The 23,461-nt window shown below is 45.7% G+C and overlaps 1 protein-coding gene across 14 annotated transcripts in view; it reads left to right on the top strand.

Annotated features, from left to right (window-relative positions):
- Positions 1–23,461, top strand: part of AFDN (afadin, adherens junction formation factor) — a 134,847-nt gene that overhangs the window by 75,560 nt on the left and 35,826 nt on the right. For 7 of the 14 annotated variants that reach the window (XM_057527525.1, XM_057527529.1, XM_057527523.1 and 4 more), the window contains exons 11-22: positions 2,075–2,144; positions 5,677–5,795; positions 8,575–8,636; positions 8,762–8,967; positions 10,923–10,943; positions 11,680–11,825; positions 12,154–12,248; positions 12,659–12,924; positions 14,684–14,827; positions 16,293–16,491; positions 20,469–20,572; positions 22,581–22,667. In XM_057527525.1, coding sequence (XP_057383508.1) covers positions 2,075–2,144; positions 5,677–5,795; positions 8,575–8,636; positions 8,762–8,967; positions 10,923–10,943; positions 11,680–11,825; positions 12,154–12,248; positions 12,659–12,924; positions 14,684–14,827; positions 16,293–16,491; positions 20,469–20,572; positions 22,581–22,667 — 1,519 coding nt within the window. The remainder of the gene's footprint in view (positions 1–2,074; positions 2,145–5,676; positions 5,796–8,574; positions 8,637–8,761; positions 8,968–10,922; positions 10,944–11,679; positions 11,826–12,153; positions 12,249–12,658; positions 12,925–14,683; positions 14,828–16,292; positions 16,492–20,468; positions 20,573–22,580; positions 22,668–23,461) is intronic. The other 7 variants (XM_057527535.1, XM_057527527.1, XM_057527534.1 and 4 more) reach the window with 1 other exon arrangement.

Below are 23,461 nucleotides of genomic sequence, written 5' to 3'. Positions count from 1 at the left end.
ACTCATCACCAAGACTAGTGTCAAGGAGCTTACTGCCTATATTTTCTTCTGGGAGTTTATGGTTTCAGATCTTACTCAAGCCTTTGATCCATTTTGAGTTAATTTTTGTGTTTGGTGTAAGGTAGTGATCCATTCTCATTCTTTTGCATGTGGCTGTCCAGTGTTCCCAACACTTTTTATTGAAGAGACTGTCCTATATATTCTCTGTCATTGTATATTCTTGGCTCCTTTGTCATAGAATAATTGACCATATATGTACGGGTTTATTTCTGGGCTCTCTTTCCTGTTCCATTGATCTGTGTGTCTGTTTTTATGCTGATATCATTCTGTTCTGATTACTATAGCTTTGTACAGTAATATAGTTTGAAATCAGGGAGTGATTTGTCCTTTGTTCTTTTTCTTTGTTCTTTCTCAAGGTTGCTTTCACTGCTTGGGGTCTTCTGTGATTCCACACAGATTTTAGAATTGTTCTATTTTTGTGGAAAATGCCGTTGGAATTTTGATAGGGATTCCACTGAATGTGTAGATCGCCTTGGGTGGTGTGGACATTTTAACAATATTAATTCTTCCAGTCCGTGAGCACAAAATAACAAATATCTTCCATTTATTTGTATCTTCTTCTGTTTCTTTGATCAGTGTCTTGGGGTTTCCAGTGTACTGGTCTTTCACCTCCTTGGTTAAATTTATTTTTAGGTGTTTTATTCTTTTTGATGTGGCTGTAAATGGCATTGTTTTCTTAATGTCTCTGATATTTTATTACTTGTGTATAGAAACACAACATATTTTTGTTATTGGTTTTGAACCCTGCAAACTCACTGGATTGGCTTATTCTAACAAATTTTTTTTAGTGGCGTCTTCAGGGTTTTCTGTATGTAACATCTTGTCATCTGCAAATAGTGACAGTTTCCCTTCTTTTCTGATTTAGATGGTTCTTATTTCTTTTTCTTGCCTAATTGCTCTGGCTTTGTTGAATAAAATTGGTGAGCGTGGGCATCCTTGTCTTATTCCTGATCTTAGAGGAAATGCTTTCAGTTCTTCACTGTTGAGTATGATGTTAGCTTAGGTTTGTCATACATGGTGTTTATGATGATGAGGGATGTTTCTAATGTACCCACTTTGTGGAGAGTTTTTATCATAAATGGCTGTTGAATTTTGTCAAATCTTGTTCTGCATATGTTGAGATGATCATGTGATTTTTTTATCCTTCCTTTTTGTTAACGTGGTGTTACCACATTGATTGATCTGTGGCTGTTGAACCATCTGTGCATGCCTGGAATAAATCACACTTGATCACAGTGTATGAGCCTCTTAACAGGTGTTTTAGGGCTCTTTTTCCCCTTTGGTTGGGCCTCTCTCATGAACTGGAATAAATGGATTGCATTCACCCTTCATTTGTGCCGAAGAGCTGTAGCTTGCCTCAGATTGCTGACTCTTTAAAATGAGATTTTGTTTATATTCTGAACTAATTTTTCATAATGATAAGTTTAACAGTTTTGGTATTTTTGAGATATTCTTAAAAACTGTTTAGAATTACTCTGGATCTAATTATTGACATTATCAAACATTTCTCCATTTCTTTATTTGTAGCCTAATAGTGGTATCCGTGAGCTTTTAAAAAACCCTCAGCTTGGCTTTCAGGCAGGAGTCAGCTGGGCCTGTGCCCTGTCTTCACGCCCACTCCACCCCCCTTCCCAGCCCGGCCTTCCCTGAGTCCACACGTGGGCTCCTGGCACCTCGGGCGTCTGTGCTGTGTTTACATGCCATTTGCAGCCTAGAGAGACTCACTGATGGAACAGCTTTCTCTTTTGTTCTTTATGCTTCCTGTCAATTTTTTGTTACTAGTTTTCAAAAATCTGATCTTGAGAGTATTCAGTATACATTGGTAGGAAAAGTTCATAAAGTTACAGTACTTTTTTAATTCGTTAAGTTCACATTCTGACAGTAAAGTGATTTCTTGAAGATCTTTGAACATTGGGATACCTAGCTAACTATTCCTTTTGTATTCTAGAGAAGAGACTACCTCTTATCATTGGACAGTTACTAATTCTATGTATTCCTTTTTTTACCTCGACAGAATTGTTCAGGAGACAACTTTTGATGTAGGAGGAGATGTTCACAGTGGAGCAGCGTTACCAGCGAGCAAGGTGGGTGCTTGTCTCTTGCCTGCAGGACTGTGTGTGTTTGACACAACAGGACGTCCTTGGTGAATTGTTGGTAACATACTCGTAGAAGTATTGTACAGACGGACTTTAATAGTGGCCCACGTGTGGGTGTCCTAACCGCTTGGGTTTCCCGCGGTGATACGTGAACAGCAGACTGTCTTTTCCCCTGAGGCCGGGAGGTTGTGCTTTCTCTCCCAAGCAGTGTGTCCCAGGCTTGCCCTCTGTGTGACCAGCCTTTCTCGGTCAGGTCACCCCCAGGATAACGGGCTCCGTCTCCTCCTGCCTCAGCTTGGGTCCCAGCTGCCGCCTGTCGTTGCGCGTCCGTGGGCGCCGCGCACTCTCTCTTGCACGGTTGGTTTACTTCTGTCCCCGTTCTGGTTGGCGACTGCTGGGTGACACCCCACGCCCAAGCTTGGTGGACTGAATCAGCCGTCCTTTCGTCTCTTTGTAGCTGTGCGGAGTGGTTTGGACTCAGTCTGCTTGCCGGTCTTGCTGGTGGCTCCTTGTGTGCGATGGTTGGTGGCCGGGACCCCTCGCCCATCTCTCTCCACGGGGGCGGCGGCCGTCTTAGTGCCTCACGAGAAGCCCAGAGCTTCCAGGCCTTGCTGGGGCGGGGTTCTGGAGCGGGCACGGCCTTGCTCCTTCCGACGCGCCGTTCACGGGGGGCCCAGGCTCGGGGGCAGGAGCTGCTCACGTGTGGGTCATCTCCCGGCACCGGGACAGGTTTTTAAAACCCTCCCTGTCCTCTCCAGCCACTGCCCGTTTCCTACTCGTGTTCTCAGCACGGTTTCTGGCAGGGATCATCGGCGGTGGCCGTGTCCGCGGCCTGCGCTCCCTCTCCTTTCCCGCTCCCGTTTGACCCCTGCCCGTTCATGGGGACGCGCCTGTTTCGGGCACCGACGCCCCCGGTTCCGGGTCCCGCGTGGTCCGTCTCGGCGCTGCCAGCACCACCCAGCGGGTGCGCGCCCTCCGCCCCCGCGCCTCTCTCGCCCCCGTCTCAGGGCACCTTCCTCCTCAGTCTTGATTGGTGGGTCCCCCGCCACCGCCTGATTCTGAAATTGGGGGCCAAGGCTTCAGACCTCGGGCCCCCCTCTTCTGTTGGTACCTGTTCCCCAGCTGACCTTAGACAGTTGGATGCCCTGTGTGTGCGTGCCACTCCCGTCTTGGGCGCCAACCCCCCAGACTCTGCAGCGCCCGTCACATTCAACTCAGCTGAGACAGACGGAGACTTTCTTTCTCACGCACCTTCTCTCCCTCACCCTTCCCCACCTCGGGGCCCGACGTCCCGTCCTCCAGCGTCCTCGCTGTCGTCCCCGGGAGAGTCTGGCTCAGGCTGCAGCCGTCCCGTGGCGGAGGGACCGCAGAGCTTCCTAGACGGCAGCCCCTCCTCTGCTCTTCCCCGGCCCGTCATTCTCCTCCCGGCAGCTGGGCCGAGGGATTAGAGACGTGAAGTAGACGTTGCTACTGCCCTGCTTCCGAAGCCTCCGGGAGGTTTCTTGTCCCGCTGGCCCACGGTCGCCGCTCCGTGTCCCACAGCTCCGGGGGCCTGGCCCCCTTCCCTCTCAGCTCAGCACGTGCCGCCGCTGCTTCGGTTCCCGGGACGCCCGCCCCCGTCCCGCCCGAAGGCCGGGTGGGCCCGCTTCTCGTGGGGCGCCCTCTCCGCTGCTTGTCCCCCGGCGAGCCCCTTCTTACCTCGGACTTCATCGGAAGTCTCCTCCATGCAGGAGCCTTCCTTGAGCGCCCTGGCGCTAGTACACACCGTCCTTGAAATTCTTTGTGCAGCCTTGATACCGGACGCTGCTTGTTTGTTGGTTGGCTGTGGAGTGTGAGCTCTGTGAGGGCAGTAGGGCCTGTGTGCTCGCTGCTGGGCTTGTGCGCTCGCTGCGGGGCCTGCGTGCTCGCTGCTGCGCTTTTGCTGCTTGGAAAAGTGCCTAGTAGTACATAAAAGTCTCAGTAAAGATCTACTAAGCAATTTAATGAATAAGTACTCTCAGAACCCAGTATAATAACCCTCTTTATAAAAAATTTTGCTTCTTATAAAAATGCATAGTCAATATAGAAAACTTGGTTAAATTGAGAAAACATGTAAAAAAAAACGAAAACAGTTCATCCACAGTTCGTGGTTGGCTTTTGCTAAAATTTTGGTAGATCCTTTTCTGAACTCTTTTATGCATGTGTGTGTTCATGTGTGTGTTCATGTGTGTATTTTAACATGATTAAATCCTTCTCTACACACAGATACACACCTTTCTTTCCTGCTTCCTTCAGCTGTTTTGTGAGCATTTGTTCTAAAAATCATTTGAAAACAGCTAAAGTGGTTTTGTAACATGTTAGTTTATAAACATATCAATTTATTTGTTCATTGCCTTACCATTATTCATTTATAACAACTTTTTGTAGTCTAAATACTGCCATCCACTGACCAAGCAATTTTATTTCTGTAGCTGTACCTTAACGAAGTAATTAATTACTGTGTGTGAATATATATATGTGTGTGTGTGTGTGTGTATAGATGTATATATATATACACACACACACACACACAAGCACAGCTATCCTGACACTTTATACTGATGAACATTTTAAACAACCTAATAAAAATTGGTTTAATGAACCTTGATGAACAGACATCAAAATGTTAATACAGCCATTACAATTCTGTAACATGAAAATAATATTACAAGATGTCTACAACATAAGAAAAGTATCTTTTACAGAGTATAGGCTGTGTAATGTCGTTTATGGGAAATATGAAGAATGGAAAGGTCATCCTTCACAGTGTTAATCTCTGGTTGGTAAGGCCAGGATGATTTTTATTTACTTATCTGTGCTCAGTTTCTACAGTAAGGGATGTAGCAAGAAGTCTTACATAAATTTTTTGCTGCAGTGGATTTTTTACCTAAATTTATTGATTCTGTTCTGATTGTTTTCTGAATATCGGTAACTCATCCCTCTGTCAGCCACAGGCTGGCTAGGAGTGGCACTGCTTGGAGGGACTTAAATGTCCTGTGTTGGGTTGCTTTACAGGTGTCTTTTCCCTGTGTTGATGAAGGGCAAGAAGTAAGCCAGTTTCTGTACTGAATTCTTCACTAGGTTTTGAGCTGTGATGAGTGAATTTTTACATCCTTCCTTAAAACTCACAAGTGAACAAAGACCTGCCTCCTCACATTGTGCACATACCCTGTCCACTGTGTCCTGACCCAAGAGAACTTTGTGGAGTCAGGCCGCTGCTATTACTGTACTTTCTGCAGGGCCCCGGTGTGTGTGCCCCGTGCCTGCGTGCCTGTGTTTTAGAGCCAGGTGGGGAAAGTGGCCGTGTGTGCTGTTATGCTCTCGGTGACTGTGCTCTTGGGCACACTGCTGTGGACGTGGCGTCCTCGGCACTGCCGGGCCCCTCCTGGCCTCTGCTGTCCCTCTGCGTCCCCCGCCTGCCTTCCCCGCGACGCTGACTGAGTGTGAAGCGTGGTTGGTCCGCGTGCTGTGTTTAAACGCCCTGTGTTTCCCCTGGACTTAGAGCTCCTCCCGGCTGGACGGCGACAGGGGGCCGTCTGCCACCAGCACCGCCGAGCGAGGGATGGTGAAGCCCATGGTCAGAGTGGAGCAGCAACCGGACGACCGCAGGCAAGAAAGCAGGTGGGAAGTGGGTGCCTTTTTCATTATGAAGGGAGTGAAAGTGAAACCCTGGAGAGGGTTTGGGTTAAAGGCTTCTCACCCTAGAGGTTTAGCTGACATTCTTAGAATGTTAGCAGTACTTTAAGGTTATTTCCTTTTCATGTTACTGAATTGAAGAAAAAATGCTTCATCGACAGTTCTATCCCTCACTTACGTGCCGTGGCCTCATCCAGTTGAAACGGGAGGCAGTTTGAATTAAGATGTTTCGATGTTAAATGTGCTACTTGGTAAAAACAGGGAGAAAGGGAATTTTTGTAGGATTTTAATATTTGATCATTTTGATATTTAGATAAGACTAATCATTTTACCCATTTCTAGAGGAAATCCTCACGTGTTTAAAAATACCCAGAGCCAAAAATGACGTTGAAGTTGAGTGTTCCAGAGTTCCGGAGTGCCGTCCTACTCTGTCTCACGCTCTGATGGCCCCCTGTTGATAGCCGGAGATGAATCTTTTTCTCTGCTGGCATCGGTCTTGCCTAGTGTTTTTGAACAGGGAACTTAGACCTTTTGTTATTTCCTCTCCTTAAGATTTTTAAATATATGTCACCTTAAGTCAGAATTCTCTTTCCTTGTGGCTTCTACAATTGCGTCAGTGTTGGAAAGCGTGGTGGTTCGTTGTAGGTGCTGAGCGCTTCTGCTCGGACGGAAACAGGGGAGCGTGGTGTGAGTACTGTGATTATCAGCAGTGGAGCCAGGAACGCTCGACTTTTGGTGCTATTCAGATTTTTGATGAGGCCATTCTGCCTGTTCCCTTTCACAGATCCAGTAACCAAGGCATTAGCTGAGGCAGGTCACTTACCAGTTTGGTGACAAGCGACTGATACAGTTATTAAGTTTTCTGTCTTGCAGCAGAGGGCACTGTACATTATAAGATTTTAATATCATTCATCATAGTAATTAAATCTGTAGACTCATCTGGGAATCTCAAGTTTTTACCTCATTTTTATTATGGGCTTTTGGTTATTATTCAGTATTTTTTTGTGAATTTTTTTACAATTACAATATGAATCATTATACATGGCGAATTTTTTTTAGATATAATAACAAATAGCCTAGTTTCTGTGTCCATGCTTGTTTTTGGTAGTGTATTCTAGAATTAGACGTTCAGACGGTGAATTAGTATTATAAGGAGTTACCCTCCATTTACTTGTAAGGTGATCAAGAGGTGTGTATCAGAGTTCTTAGCCCATAAATACTTGAATAAGCAGATAATCGATAGGGGAGGGGAAGATTGATTAGGATAATGTTTTTAGGGTATGCAAAATTAATAAGTATATACTTATTAACTTATTAATATAGTTAATAAGTAAATATATGGTAATATAGTGCCAGAATAGCCATATGATGATTATTTGTATGTCAGAAATTATTTTTTCCTGTGAGCATATATTTTAATTAAGTTTTTTGCAAGGTCATATTCTTTTGTTTTGCTAAGACTTGTTTAAGTTTTATTGGAACTATAAATATGTGTTGCTTTGTTGATATGAAGACAGTGATGGAAACAGATGGTTCTTCCCATTTTCAGTCTCTGTATTTTTCGTGCATATAATACATTGTTAGTATAAGCAGTTCTTCATTGGTGTGGTCATAAAAATCTAAGTGGCTTTCATGAGCTATTAAATACTAACTTTAGTCAAGGAAAAAATTATGAATGATGGAAAAGACTTCTAAAGTATCACTGACACATTTTTAAATTTTTTTCAATGAGAATTTAAATTTCTTATTTTTAATAGATTTGTTGAAGTGATGAAGCATTAAAAAAAATTGGTAAAATTTATCCAGGTTCACGTTATGGGTATTAAATTGAAAATAACTGCTTAGCTACAATTTCAGATGTTTACAAATACGGCAGCATGCAAAAGACATATTAAAATAATTGAGCTTTTGAATTACTTCTGTTTCTAAGAGCATTTTTATACCTAAATTATTGAGTTAAATCCAAATTAATAAATCATAGACTGGATAATAAACTTTTGAAGCATGTAATTTGGTGAAAAGAAGGTTTTTGTTTTTACTTTTCATGTTTATGATAGTTTGAATGAACTCACATTATGTTTCTCCTTATTCATCTCTTGGTGCGTGGAGAAGATGAGGACGGAGGGACCAGAACATTTGTTGTTGGAAAGGAATGACTTTAGTTCGCCCGTCTGCACCTGCAGACCTGTAGTCAGCTGTGTTAGTCATCCTACTATGTGGTCGCTGTGCGCGTGTACAAACGCGAACACTGAGTGGCCGAGGGGACCTGGACCGGCAGGGGTCACGTGTCTAACCTTTATTGGGAGAGAAAGGCGATGTCTAGCTCTGAGGACACTTTTCTTTTTCCTGTGTGAGAGCTCAGTTTCAAGCTCAGTGTGGTTTAGATTTTCTCTGTGTCTCCCAGCAGTGTCTCTTCATTGTCACTTGAGCCATCGCGGCAGCAGGTGCCTGGCAGCCTGGTCTCTCTGCTCCACACGACGTCTTCATCAATAATAAAGAAACAGGGTCAGATCTGTTCTCCTGACGGAAGCAGATACTTCAAGGACCTGACCTCTGTGAGGAGCTGGGACGCGGTCACTCCCAGTTCACTCATCTGAACATTTGAATAGGTTCTACATGAAAACCAGTCATCGGGCTGTGTATTATTTGAAAAAATTTTATATATAGACATTTAAGAAATAGTTGCAGAAATCTGCACTGGTTGTCAGTGATGTTATTAGCTAATGTGACTGGATTTTAAGAAATGGCCACTTTCCTCTTTCAGAACTCAGGACACTTCTGGGCCTGACCTGATACTGCCTGCAAGCATTGAATTCAGGGAAAGTTGTGAGTAATTTCAGATTCCATTGGTAGTGAATTACTTCTTGTTCCATTTTTCTCCATCTGATTTTCATGGGGTTTTTTTTGTTCTTTTTTTTTTCTTCTTCTTCTTCTTTGAAATCTTTTCACAGCTGAAGATTCATTTTTATCTGCCATTATAAATTACACTAATAGCTCTACAGTCCATTTTAAGTTGTCACCTACATACGTGTTATATATGGCATGTCGGTATGTATTGTCCAGCCAGCACAGACCCGACGTCAGTCCCGCAGAACGGACGCACAAAGTGATTGCCATTGTCAACAAGATGGTGAGCATGATGGAAGGGGTCATTCAGGTAAGCGCCAGCCTGCAAAGCCGTGCCAGTTCAGTGACCGCGTTTATAATTTTTAAATCAATTAAGTTAGTTTTTTTTAACATTTCAGATTTGTTTACGTGTTGGACTTCATCTTAAGAATTTTTTCTAAGACGAAAGTTACATAAGTAGGATTAGAAATTGTATAGCTTTAAACGTTGAAAAGAAATGTGAACTTCTTTTCTGTTTCTTCCCTACAAAATTTAAAATACGGGAAGAGAAACTGTACATGGTAACATAATGATCATGAAAAAGACCCTTGAAATTACACTAGTTGTGAGAAGGCATTGAGAATTTAAAAAATAATGATAAATTACTGAGGTGAAATTCACATACCATAAAAGGAACCATTTTAAAGTGAGGAGCTGGGCAGCATCAGTACATTGACAGTGTTGTGCAGCCTCCTGAACTCGGTTCCATCGCTTTTCCGTCACTCCAGGCAAACCCCTCACCCACCGAGCGGGTTCTCTCCACTCCCCGCCCCATCAGCTCCTGACACCGTCTTGGAATTTTTCAGTGGTTCTGAAGAAGGACTTGTTCTTTTATAATGAGCCTGCTAGGATGTTGGTAGCTAGCATCTGGGTGTTTTGACAGCACTTGTGTAGGTATAATGGACATCGTGACATTTCTCACTTACGATGCAAATCAGATTCAAATTCATAAACCAGTTTTTAAATTTTCAGGAAACAAGGATATTTTCTTGGCAGAATGGTTTGTTTCCTTTAGTACTGTCTTGTCTATAGTTGATAAAATTGGCATGACAGTTTTCCAAACTTTTAGGTAACTTGGAGATTTAAAGTCCTTAAAAGTAAATTTACAGATTTTTTTAAAAAGTGTTCCTAAATCACTTGTCAACACTATTTATTATTCAGCTGTGAAACTCTAGGTATATAAGGTCATGTAACATGGCTAGATGGTTTGATTGTTTTTCTCCTGTCAGGATACTTTTCAAACTAGAAAAGACTAGTTTGAGGCAAACTAGTCTTTTAATTCCCTCAGAACTGTTTTAAAAGGCCAAACGTTTTCAAGAAAGGTTTCTTTTATGTTTGAGTGGTTAGCCTATGAATTTGAGGAGGTTATGAGTCTTTTACCCAAGTGAGGAAGTAGATAAAAAGGAAAGTCGTTTTATTTGGATACCATTTTGTTACTCTTATTATTTTATAGACAGATGTGGATTTCCTTTCCAGTTGTCATCAGAGCCATTGTCTGTCTTCCATCACGCTTGGATTTCAAATTATCAAACTCCCATCAGCAAACGACTTTTGATGGACTTTTCTTAACTAGGCAGTGAAATCACCATTATCAGGACAAGCCTTTCAGACTTCAGATTTAGGTTCAGTATGTGATTGGAGATCTAAAAATCTTCAATTTTTAGAGAGAAATTATGGAATAATTAAAATTCTTTAATTTGTAAAAACCTACTTTCAAAAAACAAGTTACTCCTTTCTAGTATAGAAATAATATGTTTTTAATACATTTTTAAGTTCTCAGCTCTTACTGTTTCTGCTGGTCTTTCTCGTCTCTTCATTCTTATTAACTGATCCAGGAGAATAGACTCTCAAGTTGTGTATGTTTAAGTCGTCTCAAACACGCAACGTTGTTAAGAGATGTTAAGAAGTTCTTTTCTTTGTAAATCTTTTAAAGAGATCAGTGTATTCATTTGTTTATTGTAACATCTTCTTTATAGATAAACTCTAGGAATTCCCTTCGTTATTGTGCCAGTTTTAAGAACATGAAACTAATCGTTTATGCCCTAGACTTCCAAAGCTGCCTCAGAACTGTAAATGAGTGTGTAACATGGGAATAACGTAACTAAATGTCGTACCCTCATGTCGTACCTTCATGTTAGTGTTTTGATTTTTTTTTTAACTGTCATGATTGTTTACAAGTTTCTTTCTCTCGTTCTGCTTGGTTTCCCCGCGTCTGTTTTTCTCCAGGAAGTAGACCAGGTTGATCAGGTAGGACATACTGCTGGGAGCCAATCCTGGCTGTGTTGGCTTAGCTGAGTTTCTCATGCTGCTTCCATGTCAAAGTACAACAACAACTGGACCGAGGCTCATAACACTCATTTGGCAGCTGGAACATGCAGTACTAAAATCCTTTTTTGACTGTGCAACCTTTATCAGCATTTCATAACTTTTGCTTAATGCACTTCAGTGTGGATATGAAATGACAGAAGTTCTGTTTCTTCTCTTTATTGTTTATCCTTGGTTCCTATTCTTTGGATCTCATCTGAGGTTGCCTGGCCTGCACATGTGGTCGGGAGATGACACGATAGATCAGTACTTGATACCGAGTTGCTTGGTGTCCAAGCCAGTGACTTCGAGTATCAGGGTGGCTGTTGGGTAACCATGGATACATGTGTGTATACTTCACAGATTACCAGATAATGCACAATCTCCGATTTGGTGTTGTATTATTTGATACCTCCTTTCCCCCACTGACTCCATAAATTGTAGCTCATTAGATCCGTGTGTCTATACATGAATCCTAAGAAGTTGCAGTGGGTTTTTACTTTCCATTGCTATGTATGTACCCAAATTCCTCTGCAAGTATCTGGTATCTGTGGTAAATACCTTGGTGAAAATGGGAAGGTACTGGTCTATCTTCAGCAGCTTTTCAAGAGCATTCCTTTTTATTTTTATTATTGTTGTTTGTCCTGTGGTTGCTTATGGAAACGTGTTCTGTCTACAGAAACAGAAGAATATTGCAGGGGCACTTGCTTTCTGGATGGCAAATGCATCTGAGCTTCTCAACTTCATAAAGCAGGACCGAGATCTTAGTCGAATCACGTTGGACGCCCAGGATGTTCTAGCACACTTGGTTCAAATGGCCTTTAAGTAAGAACATGTGTTTGGAGATGATACTGTTCTGTAAAGATTTAAATCATGTTTTCTGGTTAAATTTTCAAAACTAATTTTAAGGGTTTTTATTTACCCTAATTGAAGATGGATATCAAGAAGCATAAATAACTATATGCAAGATGTGTTGATTTAATAAATTTAATTCAATTATCTATGTTTCAAGAATCCTGAGAGTAGAACTATTACATATATTTTTTACATGGAAGATATTTCTAAACAGTACAAATTGTTTCACTTGTGATATTATGTCTGATAATAGCAGGGCGTCATTCTGAGATTATTAAAATTGTTTATGTATTTTCAGATACCTGGTTCACTGTCTTCAGTCAGAACTGAATAATTACATGCCAGCCTTTCTGGACGACCCCGAAGAGAACAGTCTGCAAAGACCAAAAATAGGTTAGGATTCTCTTTTTCTCCTTCGTCCCCTCCTTCCCTCCTTCTCCTGCTTGTTTAGCTTCATTTTAATATTTGCTGTATGTGAGAGGGAGGTATTATGAAAGTAAATGAGACATCCTATTGGATTTCGCATTCTTTAAATAATAAATTGTAACCATCAATGTGTCTTGTTTAAGAAGAGTTCTCATTTTGTCGCATCACGCTGGTGCGACATCAGACGTTCCCAGAAGTCTGTCCGGGTGAACTTAAGTAGATGCAGTTCACACCGCTACGTACTGGTAGTTCGAGACCACGTCTCTGCTTCCTGTTGGAATGAGATTGCTGCCCTAAAGAGGTTGAGCAGACGTTAACGCGCGTTTACCGCTAATTCTGGAGCCCCCTCGGTGACGCAGTGCCGTCTCTCTGCACAGACGACGTGCTGCACACGCTCACGGGGGCCATGGCGCTGCTGCGCCGCTGCCGGGTCAACGCTGCGCTGACCATCCAGCTCTTCTCCCAGCTCTTCCATTTCGTCAACATGTGGCTGTTCAACAGGCTGGTGACCGACCCCGAGTCGGGGCTGTGCTCCCACTACTGGGGCGTCATCATCCGCCAGCGGCTCGGGCGCGTGGAGGCCTGGGCGGAGAAGCAGGGCTTGGAGCTGGCAGCCGACTGTCACCTCAGCAGGGTCGTGCAGGTGGGTGGTCCCGGCCCCGCTTCCCCGCTCAGCGGGCGCTGTCGTACACGTCTCTGGTTCTGTCACGGGGGGAACGCGGACTCCGCGGAACTCAGCACCCTCCTTTTGGGGTTTTTCACATGTACGGATAATGAAACGGTGGTTTATTAGTTTGCCTGGGTTGCTTGAACAAAGTACAACAGATTTGGTGGCTTAAACAGCAGAAATTTATCGTCTCTGGAGGCCAGAAGTCTGAGAGCAAGGTCAGGGCACGCTGGTTCCCGCGAGGGAGAATCTGCTCCAGGCCTCCGTGGGCTCTGCTGGCTGTTGGCAGTCTTCGGTGTCCCCGGGCTTGTGGACACACCACCACTCCCCGTCTCTGCCTTTTGTCTTCCTGGACGCACATCTGTGTCCAACACCCGCCTTTTATAAGGACGCCAGACCTACTGACCTGATGTAACTTGATTCCTTCTGTTAGGATCGTGTCTCCAAATAAGGTCACATTCTGAGGTAAACAGGGTTAGGACTTCCCCATTTGAATTTTGGAGGACGCAGTACAGCCCGTAACAGGTGGCACTCAGTAGAATAAATACCTTAAAGGGTTTTTTAAATTGAGAATAGTAAGGTATATTTCATAAAGCTCCATACTGAAAGATAAATTCCAATTTGAAAATGGATGACGATTGCCTCTTTAAGAATACAAAGCCAGGTAACCGCAGAGCAAAAACCTATAGCAGGTACACAGATAAAGAGAAAAAGGAATCTAAGCACACCACTCCAGAAAATCATCAAATCACCAGGAACAGAGCAAGAGAAGAAGAAAGGAACAAAGGAGTACAGAAGAGCCATGTCCTAATGGCTTAACCAGTTCTAGGAATTTCCTAGGTATTCAAAGACTAGGAACTGGTATTTTACAGTTAAGGAAATGAGTATCTAGAGCCTCATACCCTAGGACATTTTTTTAGTATTATTACAGTGTATAATTTTGTATTTTTTTTCTCAGTCTCTTAAAAAGATTTCGTTTCGAAAGAGGTTTCTGCCCTCTTACTTGGATTGAATCAGCTCGTTATTAAAAAGGTCATTACAGGGACGTCCCTGGGGGCCCAGTGGGAAGGAATCCACGTTACAGTGCAGGGGATGTGGGTTCGATCCCTGGTCCGGGAACTGGGATCCCACATGTCGCGGGGCAACTAAGCCTGCGTGCCACAACTGCTGAGCTCGTGCGCCTCAGCTAGAGAGCCCACGTGCCGCAAACTACAGAGCCCCCGCGCCCTGGAGCCCGCGCACCACAACTAGAGAGAAGCCTGCCCACCACAACGGGAGATCCCGCGTGCCTCAACGAAGATCCCACGTGCTGCAACTAAGGCCCGACGCAGCCAAAAATAAATAAATAAAACAAACAAATAAATAAATAATAAATAAATCTTTTAAAAAAGAAGTCATTACAATGGTATTTTACTCAGACCTTAGTAATTGGTGATCTTAATGGTTATATAAATGTTTAAGTTTCTAAGAAGTTTTAAATGCTCTCTGAACATAAATTATTGAGTCTCATTATAAATATATATTTTAATAAAGAGTTCATCTAAAAACCTTTACGATGCTTTGAGTTCAGTTTAACACATATAGGTAACGTTAATGGAACTGTATTTTCTTAAAAACACCCTGCATTTCAAAATCAAATTAGCAAGTTATTGCAGTTTTACAAATTTTATGTAGAGGGGAATATTTATGAAATCCTTTTAAATCATGATATTTCATGTTGCTTATTCTAAAATAGGCAACCACTTTGCTCACGATGGATAAGTACGCACCCGAAGACATCCCAAGTATAAACAGTACCTGCTTCAAGTTAAATTCACTGCAACTTCAAGCCTTACTTCAGAATTACCACTGTGCACCCGATGAGCCTTTTGTCCCTACAGTAAGTGACAACACCACACTGCCACTCCACGCGGGCCGTGTCTGCACAGGGAAATGTGGAGAAAAAGGAAAGTTTATGTAATCAGTTCCCTTATTTCTTTAGTAAATAAGATAATTCACTTGGTCATCTCACGAGGTCACTTTTGCTATTGATGTCTGTATGAGTTACGGGTCGGTGCAGGAAGTAGAAACTACATAAGCATGTTAAGTAGAAAGGGATTTAATTCGGGGAATGAGGTTGTTGGAAAATGGTTGGAAAGCCGGGCCGGGGAGTGAGGAAGTTGCCCTGACGTCTGAGTTCTCGGGCGCGGTGCTGTGACCTGAGACCCCGAGTGCCATCCTTGTGTTCAAGCAGCAGCAGCTGCAGGGCCTCCCAACCTGTGCAGAGGGGTCTGCCCGGTAAAACCCAGGTTCTTGTCCAGAACGGAGTCTGCTGTTTGGGGATGCCTCCTAGAAGGGACCGAGGGTGAGACAGAAGACAGTACGTGCCGCAGCTGGCTCTTTACGGAGAGGAACGCTGCGTGCGCTCACTGCCACAGTCAGCCTCGGCTGGACGCAGCTGCCCTGAGAATTCGGTAGAGAGGCAACCTAACTGGATGGCTGGACTGATCTCCAGTGTGGGGTGTATGCCTGCAGAAGACAGGTACAGCATCGCCCAAACCTGGAAGCCACTGCCTGTCCCCAAATAGACCGTGTCGCAGTCCGGGAAAGGAGCCTAACGTGCTGCACGGCGACACGGGAGGTCAGATGCCAGCTCTGCACCCTGGGCTTCCCTTTGCACGGGCCTGGGGACCCAGGAGGAGGCGGGCTAGAAGCCTGGGTGGCCGAGACTTTGGGGACGGAGGTCAGGGCAGTGAGGGCGGTGGTGGGGGCAGTGGGTGTGGTTCGGTCCCCCGAGCGGGCTGGTTGGTGGGGGCGGAGTGTTCGCGTGCTCGGCTGTACAGTCAGGATTTGTGAACCGTCCTGTGTGTACGTTATCTCCCTAACGGAAAGTTTTTAAACAAGAATCACCCATAAACCCATAATAAGGCAATAACCTCTGCGTAAGCTGGGAATAGGTATTTTTGTCCTGATTTTTTTTACATGTAACATTGTGTGAGCTTTTTCCGATGTCGTTAAGTATAAAAATAAGGTTATTAGCAACTGGATGTTAAAAAATTGTGCAAGGAAAAAATTATTTTTGAGAAGGGAGAAAGACCGTTTTCTCGTGATCGAGCAATTTCTTTCTATTTAAAACTACAGATCTTTTGAAATTAATAATTAATATGGTAGCTGACATATTCAGAGTATGTGCTGTGCTAGTGTTTTACTGCTTCATGAGCTGATTTGAACCGTTGATACATCCGCCCTCGCTGCGTGTGTGTAGGTAGCCACGCTACGCGTGGTCGGACGTCGTTCTACCAGCTGCTGGTCGGCTGCGCCCGTCGCCGAGCGGGCCCTTAGCTCTGTGTCTGCTTCCCAACCAGGACCTGATGGAGCACGTGGTTGGTGTGGCAGAGAACACGGCCGACGAGCTGGCACGCAGTGACGGGCGGGAGGTGCAGCTGGAGGAGGACCCCGACCTGCAGCTGCCGTTCCTTCTGCCCGAGGACGGCTACTCCTGCGACGTCGTCAGGAACATCCCAAACGGCTTGCAGGAGTTTCTGGACCCTTTGTGCCAGAGAGGTGGGTGGCGGGGCCCACGCCTGGCACCCGAGCTGGCCCGCGTGCAAGTGAGCCTTGCGCGCGTGTGTTGGTGTGTGTCAGCCCACCCGTGTTGTGTGCGCCCTGTGTGCTTCTGAAGAAGCTGGGGGTCCGGTGGCTTGGAAGGGAGCGTCCCGTGGGGAGGTGGGGTCAGAAGCGTGCTGACCGCGGGGTCCCGGGTGTTGCCCCGGTGCCCGGGAGCACGTCTCTGCTCGCCTCGTGTCGCCGTCACAGCAGGGGGGACCGTGGCTCTCCTCCCTTCTGGGTTCTGTGTGAGCCTGGGAGCTCCATCTGTCCTACAGACCCGGACCGTAAGTTTCGTTGGGGCCCCCAGAGCAGAGCCGTCCAGAGCAGCCCCAGCGCTAGAACCAGACGGCCTGAGCTCTGACCTCTGTCACCTTGGACCTCCCCCGTGCAGTGGGCGTGTCGACAGTGCCACCCCACGGGGCTGTCTTGAGGACTGAGCAGGTGCTGAGCGTGGAGCCCCTGGCACTGTGGCACGGGGGCGAGCCCGGGCACGTCACGACGCCAGGCTCGCACACGCGTGTATGCCGACGCCTGGGCACAGCGCAGCGCGTCTCCCGCTTTTACTCCATGCCCTCTGTCCACTCTGTTGTTGATGTGTGCCGAGGAAGACGCAGGCCGACCTCGGAGGCGTTGTGAGTCTGGTTCCAGGCCACGGCGATGAAGAGGATGCCGCAGGAAATCAAGGCGCGTGAAGCTCTGGTTGCCAGTGCATGTGTGGAAGTTACGTTCACACCGTGCTGTAATCCGTCTGTTAGGCGTGCAAAAGCATTACATCTGAAAAGCAGTGGACGTGCCTTCAGTAAAAAAGTACTTTATCGCTGAAAAATGCTGATCACCGCCCAAGCCTTCAACAAGTCTTAGTCATCACAGATCACAGGTCACCGTAACAGACATGATAATAATGGAAAAGTTTGAAAGAGTGCAAGAATTACCAGAACGCGACACACAGACATGAAGTGAGCAAATGCTGTGGGGAAAGTGGCGTCGATAGCCTTGCTTGATGCAGGGCTGCCACAGACCTTTCAATCTGTAGCGGAAACAATCTTTGCAAAGCGCGATAAAATGAGGTCTGCCTGTACCACAGTTATACCTGAACCACGAGCTTTTAAATTAGACCAGATTTCACTTCTAGTCTGCTGCTTTTTTGTAATGTGGAGCTCAGATGAGTAGCAAAAGAGATGCAAAATTTAGGAGTTAACTTTTCTATTATTATTTTTTTATTTGCTTAAATTAAGGTCCGTAGATATATAAATATATAAACTTAGTGAGTGTGATTTTTAACTTCAGTGAATGTTTCACTCACCACAATAGGTCTTTACATCTTCAAAGGTTTTGATCGTTTTAAAAAATTCATTTTATAAAGGCTGCTGCTTGTAACGAAATGTGTTTGTACCTCAGCTGGCAGGTGTGTCTGTGACCCTTCCAGGAGCGCTGACTGAGCTCATGGTGCTGTCCTGGGAGAAGCACAGGCAGGGTGGGATGTGGTTCTTAAAGCATCCGTGTGTGTGCAGGATGAAGGGGCGGGGGCAGGGGTGGGCCGGCAGAGCCCTCAGTTCAGCCCTGACTCTGGGACGAGCGGGCGGAAGGAAGGGGTGCGGGCTGTGGTCACGTCTGAGAGAGCTTCAGTCGGGCAGCGGGAGTCCCTGAGCCGCAGCGGCCTGAGCGGGGGCCTGGTAGGGAGGTGGTGGCCGGGGCAGCCGCTTTGGGGCCGTGGGGCTGCTTTGGGGTGTCCTCCCTGCTCCCGTGGGCTCCCCAGCACTCACGCAGCAGCTCTGCGCCTTCACCGCCGGGCTCGTGCCTGCTCTCCTGCTCCGAAGGTCCCCGTCGCCTGCCGTTGGGCGCGGCGCCACCCCCTGCCAGTCCTGGCCCCCTGCCTGCAAGTGCACGAGCCGTGTTCCCGGCACTGGACCGTGTGCTGTGCACCCAGGTGGTCGCGCCCCGCGTCTGCTCCGCTTCCCGCTGCCTGACTCCTGGCAGTGGCCCTGTTTTCTGAAATTCCAGCCAGCACCCCTTTGTCTGGGGGCTCAGCCTCTCCCTCACACGGCTGCCGCCTTCCCCGCCCGTGGGTCTCCCCTTCTGTGGTGATGCTTGGTACCAGCGTTTGCGCCGTCCGCGTGCGTCCGTCCGCGTGTTGGAGTGGGAGTCGGCAGGACAGGCTGCCGGTCGTCCCTGGTCTCCGCCTGCTCAGTGCCAGGCGGAGGGCCGTTGGGGCCACGTGCTGGCAGGGCTGCTCTTCAGGACCTTGTGAATAAGCCTGCGGAGTCTGACTCACCAGCACCCGTCGGACGAGCTAGGCGTGCTGGGTACCCAGCTGCCGGCTCCACAGTAGGTGCTGCGGAGAAGGTCTTTGCCAGCCTGGGGGCAGTGCGGTCCTGACCGGATGATGCCATTTTCTCCGTGACTTCCCCTTAGGCTTTCCCGAATGATTCGTTGTAGGGCGTGTGTGGTATTTCCTCATGGTCTAGGCAGCCCCACGCTGTTTCATACATCTTAGATGATAATGCAGCCAAGTACAAAGCTGCTTTTAAATAAGACTTACAGACAACTGGGTGTTTTCTTCTATGACGTCAGCGGTTTTAATGCTTCATGCTCAATTTTTTGTAAGCCAAATAAAGAACCGCTGTGTGCTCTCAATTTATGTTCCTTTGGCGTTTTCGTGTAATACGATTCTATGAGAGAAGCCATAAAGCCAGCACGGACTCACACCTGACCTGAGATGCGTTTCTGATGCTGAGAAAGTAAACCGTCTGTGTGCACATGGTCCAGACGTCGTGCAAACCTGATGTTTAAAAAATTAGAAAATTACAGCTGTTGACGTTTCAAAACCGTGATAATTATGATTCCCTAAAACATGGGAAAGAGAAGTAAATTGTAGGTAATATTTCAATGAAACTGGATTGAAACAGTGATTTTTTTTAAAAAAAAAAAGGACTTAAAACTAAGTAAAAATAATTTGTACCCATATTTTAATTGAGTATATTTGTGACGTCTTCTTTTCCCTCTACCACAAACAACCTCATAACTGTCCGAAGATAACAGCCCAAGTGACCCTTGCTGGTGGAACACTAGCGTGGATGCGGGTACCAGCAGGGGCCAGCCAGGACCCCAGCCGCCCGCCGCCCAGCGCCCAGGTCATCGGGACCAGGGCGTGTCTGGCAAGCAGTGTGCTCTTCGTAATTGTTAGCTGCTGCTAATAAGACCACTTTGGAGAACAGAAGAATTGTGCAGGGCCTGTGTGATCTGACTCTGTCACGAAATCTCTGAGAAACTCTGTAAGAGCTGACAAATGAGGAATGACATAGGCTTACTTTTGTAAAGATGTCATTTGTCCCTGATGAAAATATCAGAGATATTCTTTAAAACAGTATAAAATGATTCTAAATTTCGTTTGGAAGAAATTTAAGTGAGTGTGACTTGTCAGAAAATTTGGGCAAAGAGTGATGAGAAGGAGGCCAGTCCTACCCCAGAATTGCTATACGAGTGGAATAAATCGTTTACCCCAGCGTGTGAGCCTGTGCGCAGACGTCTGTGCTGGTGCCGTTCTCTGGCCCCTCTTTCGTCTCCTGTGTTAGAGATTCTCGGTGTGACTGAGGCTCTCTTAGTTGAGCAGAGCAGACCAATCTGCAAGGAGGCGATTTCAGTGCACTTCTGTAATTTTTCACTGATGTAAGGGAAGAAGTCTTCGGAATAAAGAAGAGGGGAGACCAATTTCACTTCTCTGCTTGGTGTTGAAATTCCACTGGACCAAAGCAAATACGCAATTTTAAATGTCTGATAATTCAGTTTTCAGAGAGAGTAAAAGTAATTAAGAAAAATAAATGTTGTCATTAGGTATCATGCAGTTGCTGCTTTCTGTTGCTTCCCTTGTTGAAGATGATGGGTCTGACGTGGTGTGCTTTTCATTCTTAACAGTTTGCCTATTTTCTCCCCAGGATTTTGCAGGTTAATTCCTCACCCACGTTCACCAGGCACTTGGACAATATATTTTGAAGGTGCAGATTATGAGAGTCACCTTATGCGGGAGAACACAGAACTGGCAAGTATTGTGAGAATGACAGATGGACAAGAAAAGGAAACGTGTTCCTTATGATTTGAAAATTTTTTTTTTTATTTTCAGGCCACGTCTATATAGTTTTGTCTGTAAACAAATGGTACTTTTAAAAATAAAGCATACTTATACCCACATTTGCATCAACCATAATACCTATTTTAAAAATATATTAATATGGTAGTCTTAATGGGTTTTATTAGAAAATTTTTCTTTGGTAAAAGTATTTTCTTTTTTCTACTCAGTTCTACCTTGTCTTAAATGTGTGCCAAACCATTTACTAACATTTTGTATCTTTCTGAAAGAGCGGTCATCCCAGCATTCACTAGCCTCATAGATTTTAGGGAAAATTCTGCCTTGCTTCCCACAGAGAGTTTTAAACAAGAAAGGGTGCTTTTCCGTGTCTTAGAAAGTGATGCCAGACCAGAGTTGTCGTATGCTATGTACACTAGCAAGTCACTCCAGGAAAAATACAAACAAATGAAATTTTTCCTTTTAGAACTTGTTTGTTCCGTTCCATTTACCTTAAACGTGTAATTCCCTCTTAAGCCACGTAAGGGTTCAGAGGAGCCAAGCAGATGTGACCACACGTTTGGCAGGTTACTGTGGACGGGGTCAGTGTGTTACGTGCGATGGACGTGGCAGTCAGTCCCCTGGCCCTGATACCGGTGTGCCCGGGCCAAGATTTGGGGATTCTCCTCTATGAAAAACAGCCACGAGTCTTCTGAAGCTTTAGAAACTTCCTTGTGGTGTCCTAACTTATTCCTTAGTCAAAACATTGTGCCTAATACTTACCTAATTTCTAAGAAAACAAGAGTATGTAAGGTGACAACACTTAATGTAAGGTGAACAGTGTGAGGTGTGTTTTGTATATTAAATTCAAAGTATTTTTGCTTAGTAGCAAACTTTAGATTTGAGCATCTCCAAAAATTGAATTAGTTGGTGATTGCTGTTACGCCAAATAGATCATATTTAACTACTGATACAGTGAATGTGCCGCTAGTACTCTTTATTAGCTGTTGTTTAGCTACTAGCAAGTAATAGCAGCAATTTCTAATTCCCAGATTTTATAGGAAAACAAGTACCTTAGATGGAATCACTGATTTTTTTCAACTTTCTAGTTTATTCATGGATCCCTGAGAAGATTTCAGGTCTTGATATTTTAAAAAGCTTTGTCACCTAATCTTATTTCCCTTAAAATATTCTCATCCAGACTTTGGTTCTAAATTAACAAGCCATGTGTACAATTACCATTTCTTGGCCATGTGCCTGCATACTTATGTATTTAACTAAATTCTCTCAGTGTGGGCACTGGGAATTTTCTTCTTTACTTTTGTTAACTCTTTCACATGAGGCTTGACACGTACAGGACATGTAACTTCAGTGGCTAATTTCACTTTCTCATTTGTTTGTGGATCTGTTCAAAAACTGGCCTATCTTATTGGTCAGTAACTTACTCCCCAGCCACGGGCTTCACAGAATCATGCAGAACTTCGGGTCCCCCTGTCTGAAGCCTGTGGCTGCTGTATTTTTGCTGTTGAACTTTCCCAGGAGACAGAGATGTGAGGTCATCTTTGTCTTCACTGTCTTTGCAGTCCTCCCCATAGACAGTGTAAAGTCAGCGTAGATTTCTTTTTAAAAAAACACCTAGTAATTGGTGCTGAAAGATAATAAAGTAAAAATTTAATTTGGTCTTTATGATCAGGTTCTTCTCATGTGATAGTAATGCAAGGTTAGTTGTATTTTATAAGTTAAGTTCTTTAAATAACATATAAATAGCATCTGTGATGATTCATCTTTAAGGCTCTGGAGTCAAGACTATTGGTATTTACTTTTCCAGATTACTCCATGAGGAGTATCTGTATTCATTGATTTTTACTGTTTCCTTTTCCACTCTCCGTTGGTTTCCTCTCCCCACTACCGGAGAGAAAACGAATGACCGAATGGCGGTACTTGCATTTCAGGCCTGTAGTAAAGTTCTGTTTCCATCCCTTAGGCTCAGCCTCTGAGGAAAGAACCAGAAGTAATCACGGTGACCCTCAAAAAGCAGAACGGAATGGGCCTTAGCATTGTCGCAGCAAAGGTAGGGCGGGACAGGTGGTGGCAGAGCTGCCGGCCTTCATCCTTTCTAAGTCTTGGGCCAGCAGCTGTCGGGGCCGAGCTGCGCGTCTGGTTCTGCGCCTGGGAGGGGGCGAGGGCGTGGGAATGGAGCCCCGGGCTCGCTGCGTTCCCGGGGTGACTGCTCCGCGGACGGGCCAGGGTGCGAGCTCCCCGAGCTGGGCAGGGGGTGCTCCCGGGGAGCCAGGGCGGGAGGGGCCCGACACCCCGCTCCCGCGTCTGTGTGCAGCGGGCCCCCGGGTCCGTGGCCCCCCGCAGGCTGCAGCTCCTGGCAGCAGGGGTCCTGGAGGCCGCGACCCGCGTGCGGGCACCACGTGGGAGCTGCAGCAAGGGAGCTCCGCACGGCCCTGTCCGGGGAGAGCGGAGGGGAAAGAGGCGCTTCGCTCGTTTTAAAGACTGTGATTGACAGGTGGGGTGTTCTGTTTCTCAGAGAAACGAAAGGGTTTGGAAGAAGAAAGGGACATGGTGAAACCGAGACTCTAGGGCATTGGTGTGCAGGAGGAAGTACAGCCCTGGGACTAAAGCAGCCAGAGGAGCTGAGCCTTTGTATTAGCACGTGGAAGGCAGGTGTGGTCTGGGGCACGGCAGCCTGGGTCTGAAGCACCGCATCACCTGGGCTCACCCAGGGAGGCCAAGGAGCCAGGCCCGCAGGCCGGGACTCACGCTCACCCCTTCCGACGCGGTCCTGCTCGTGGGCCACGTTTGCAGCCTGTCGTGATCGGGTGGGCCCACAGCTCAGAACACTGGGGGATGTGAGCG

This window comes from Balaenoptera acutorostrata, chromosome 14 (assembly GCF_949987535.1).
Source record: "Balaenoptera acutorostrata chromosome 14, mBalAcu1.1, whole genome shotgun sequence".
In the NCBI taxonomy this organism is placed as follows: Eukaryota; Metazoa; Chordata; class Mammalia; order Artiodactyla; family Balaenopteridae; genus Balaenoptera; species Balaenoptera acutorostrata.
This window is presented reverse-complemented; position numbering and strand designations above follow the sequence as displayed.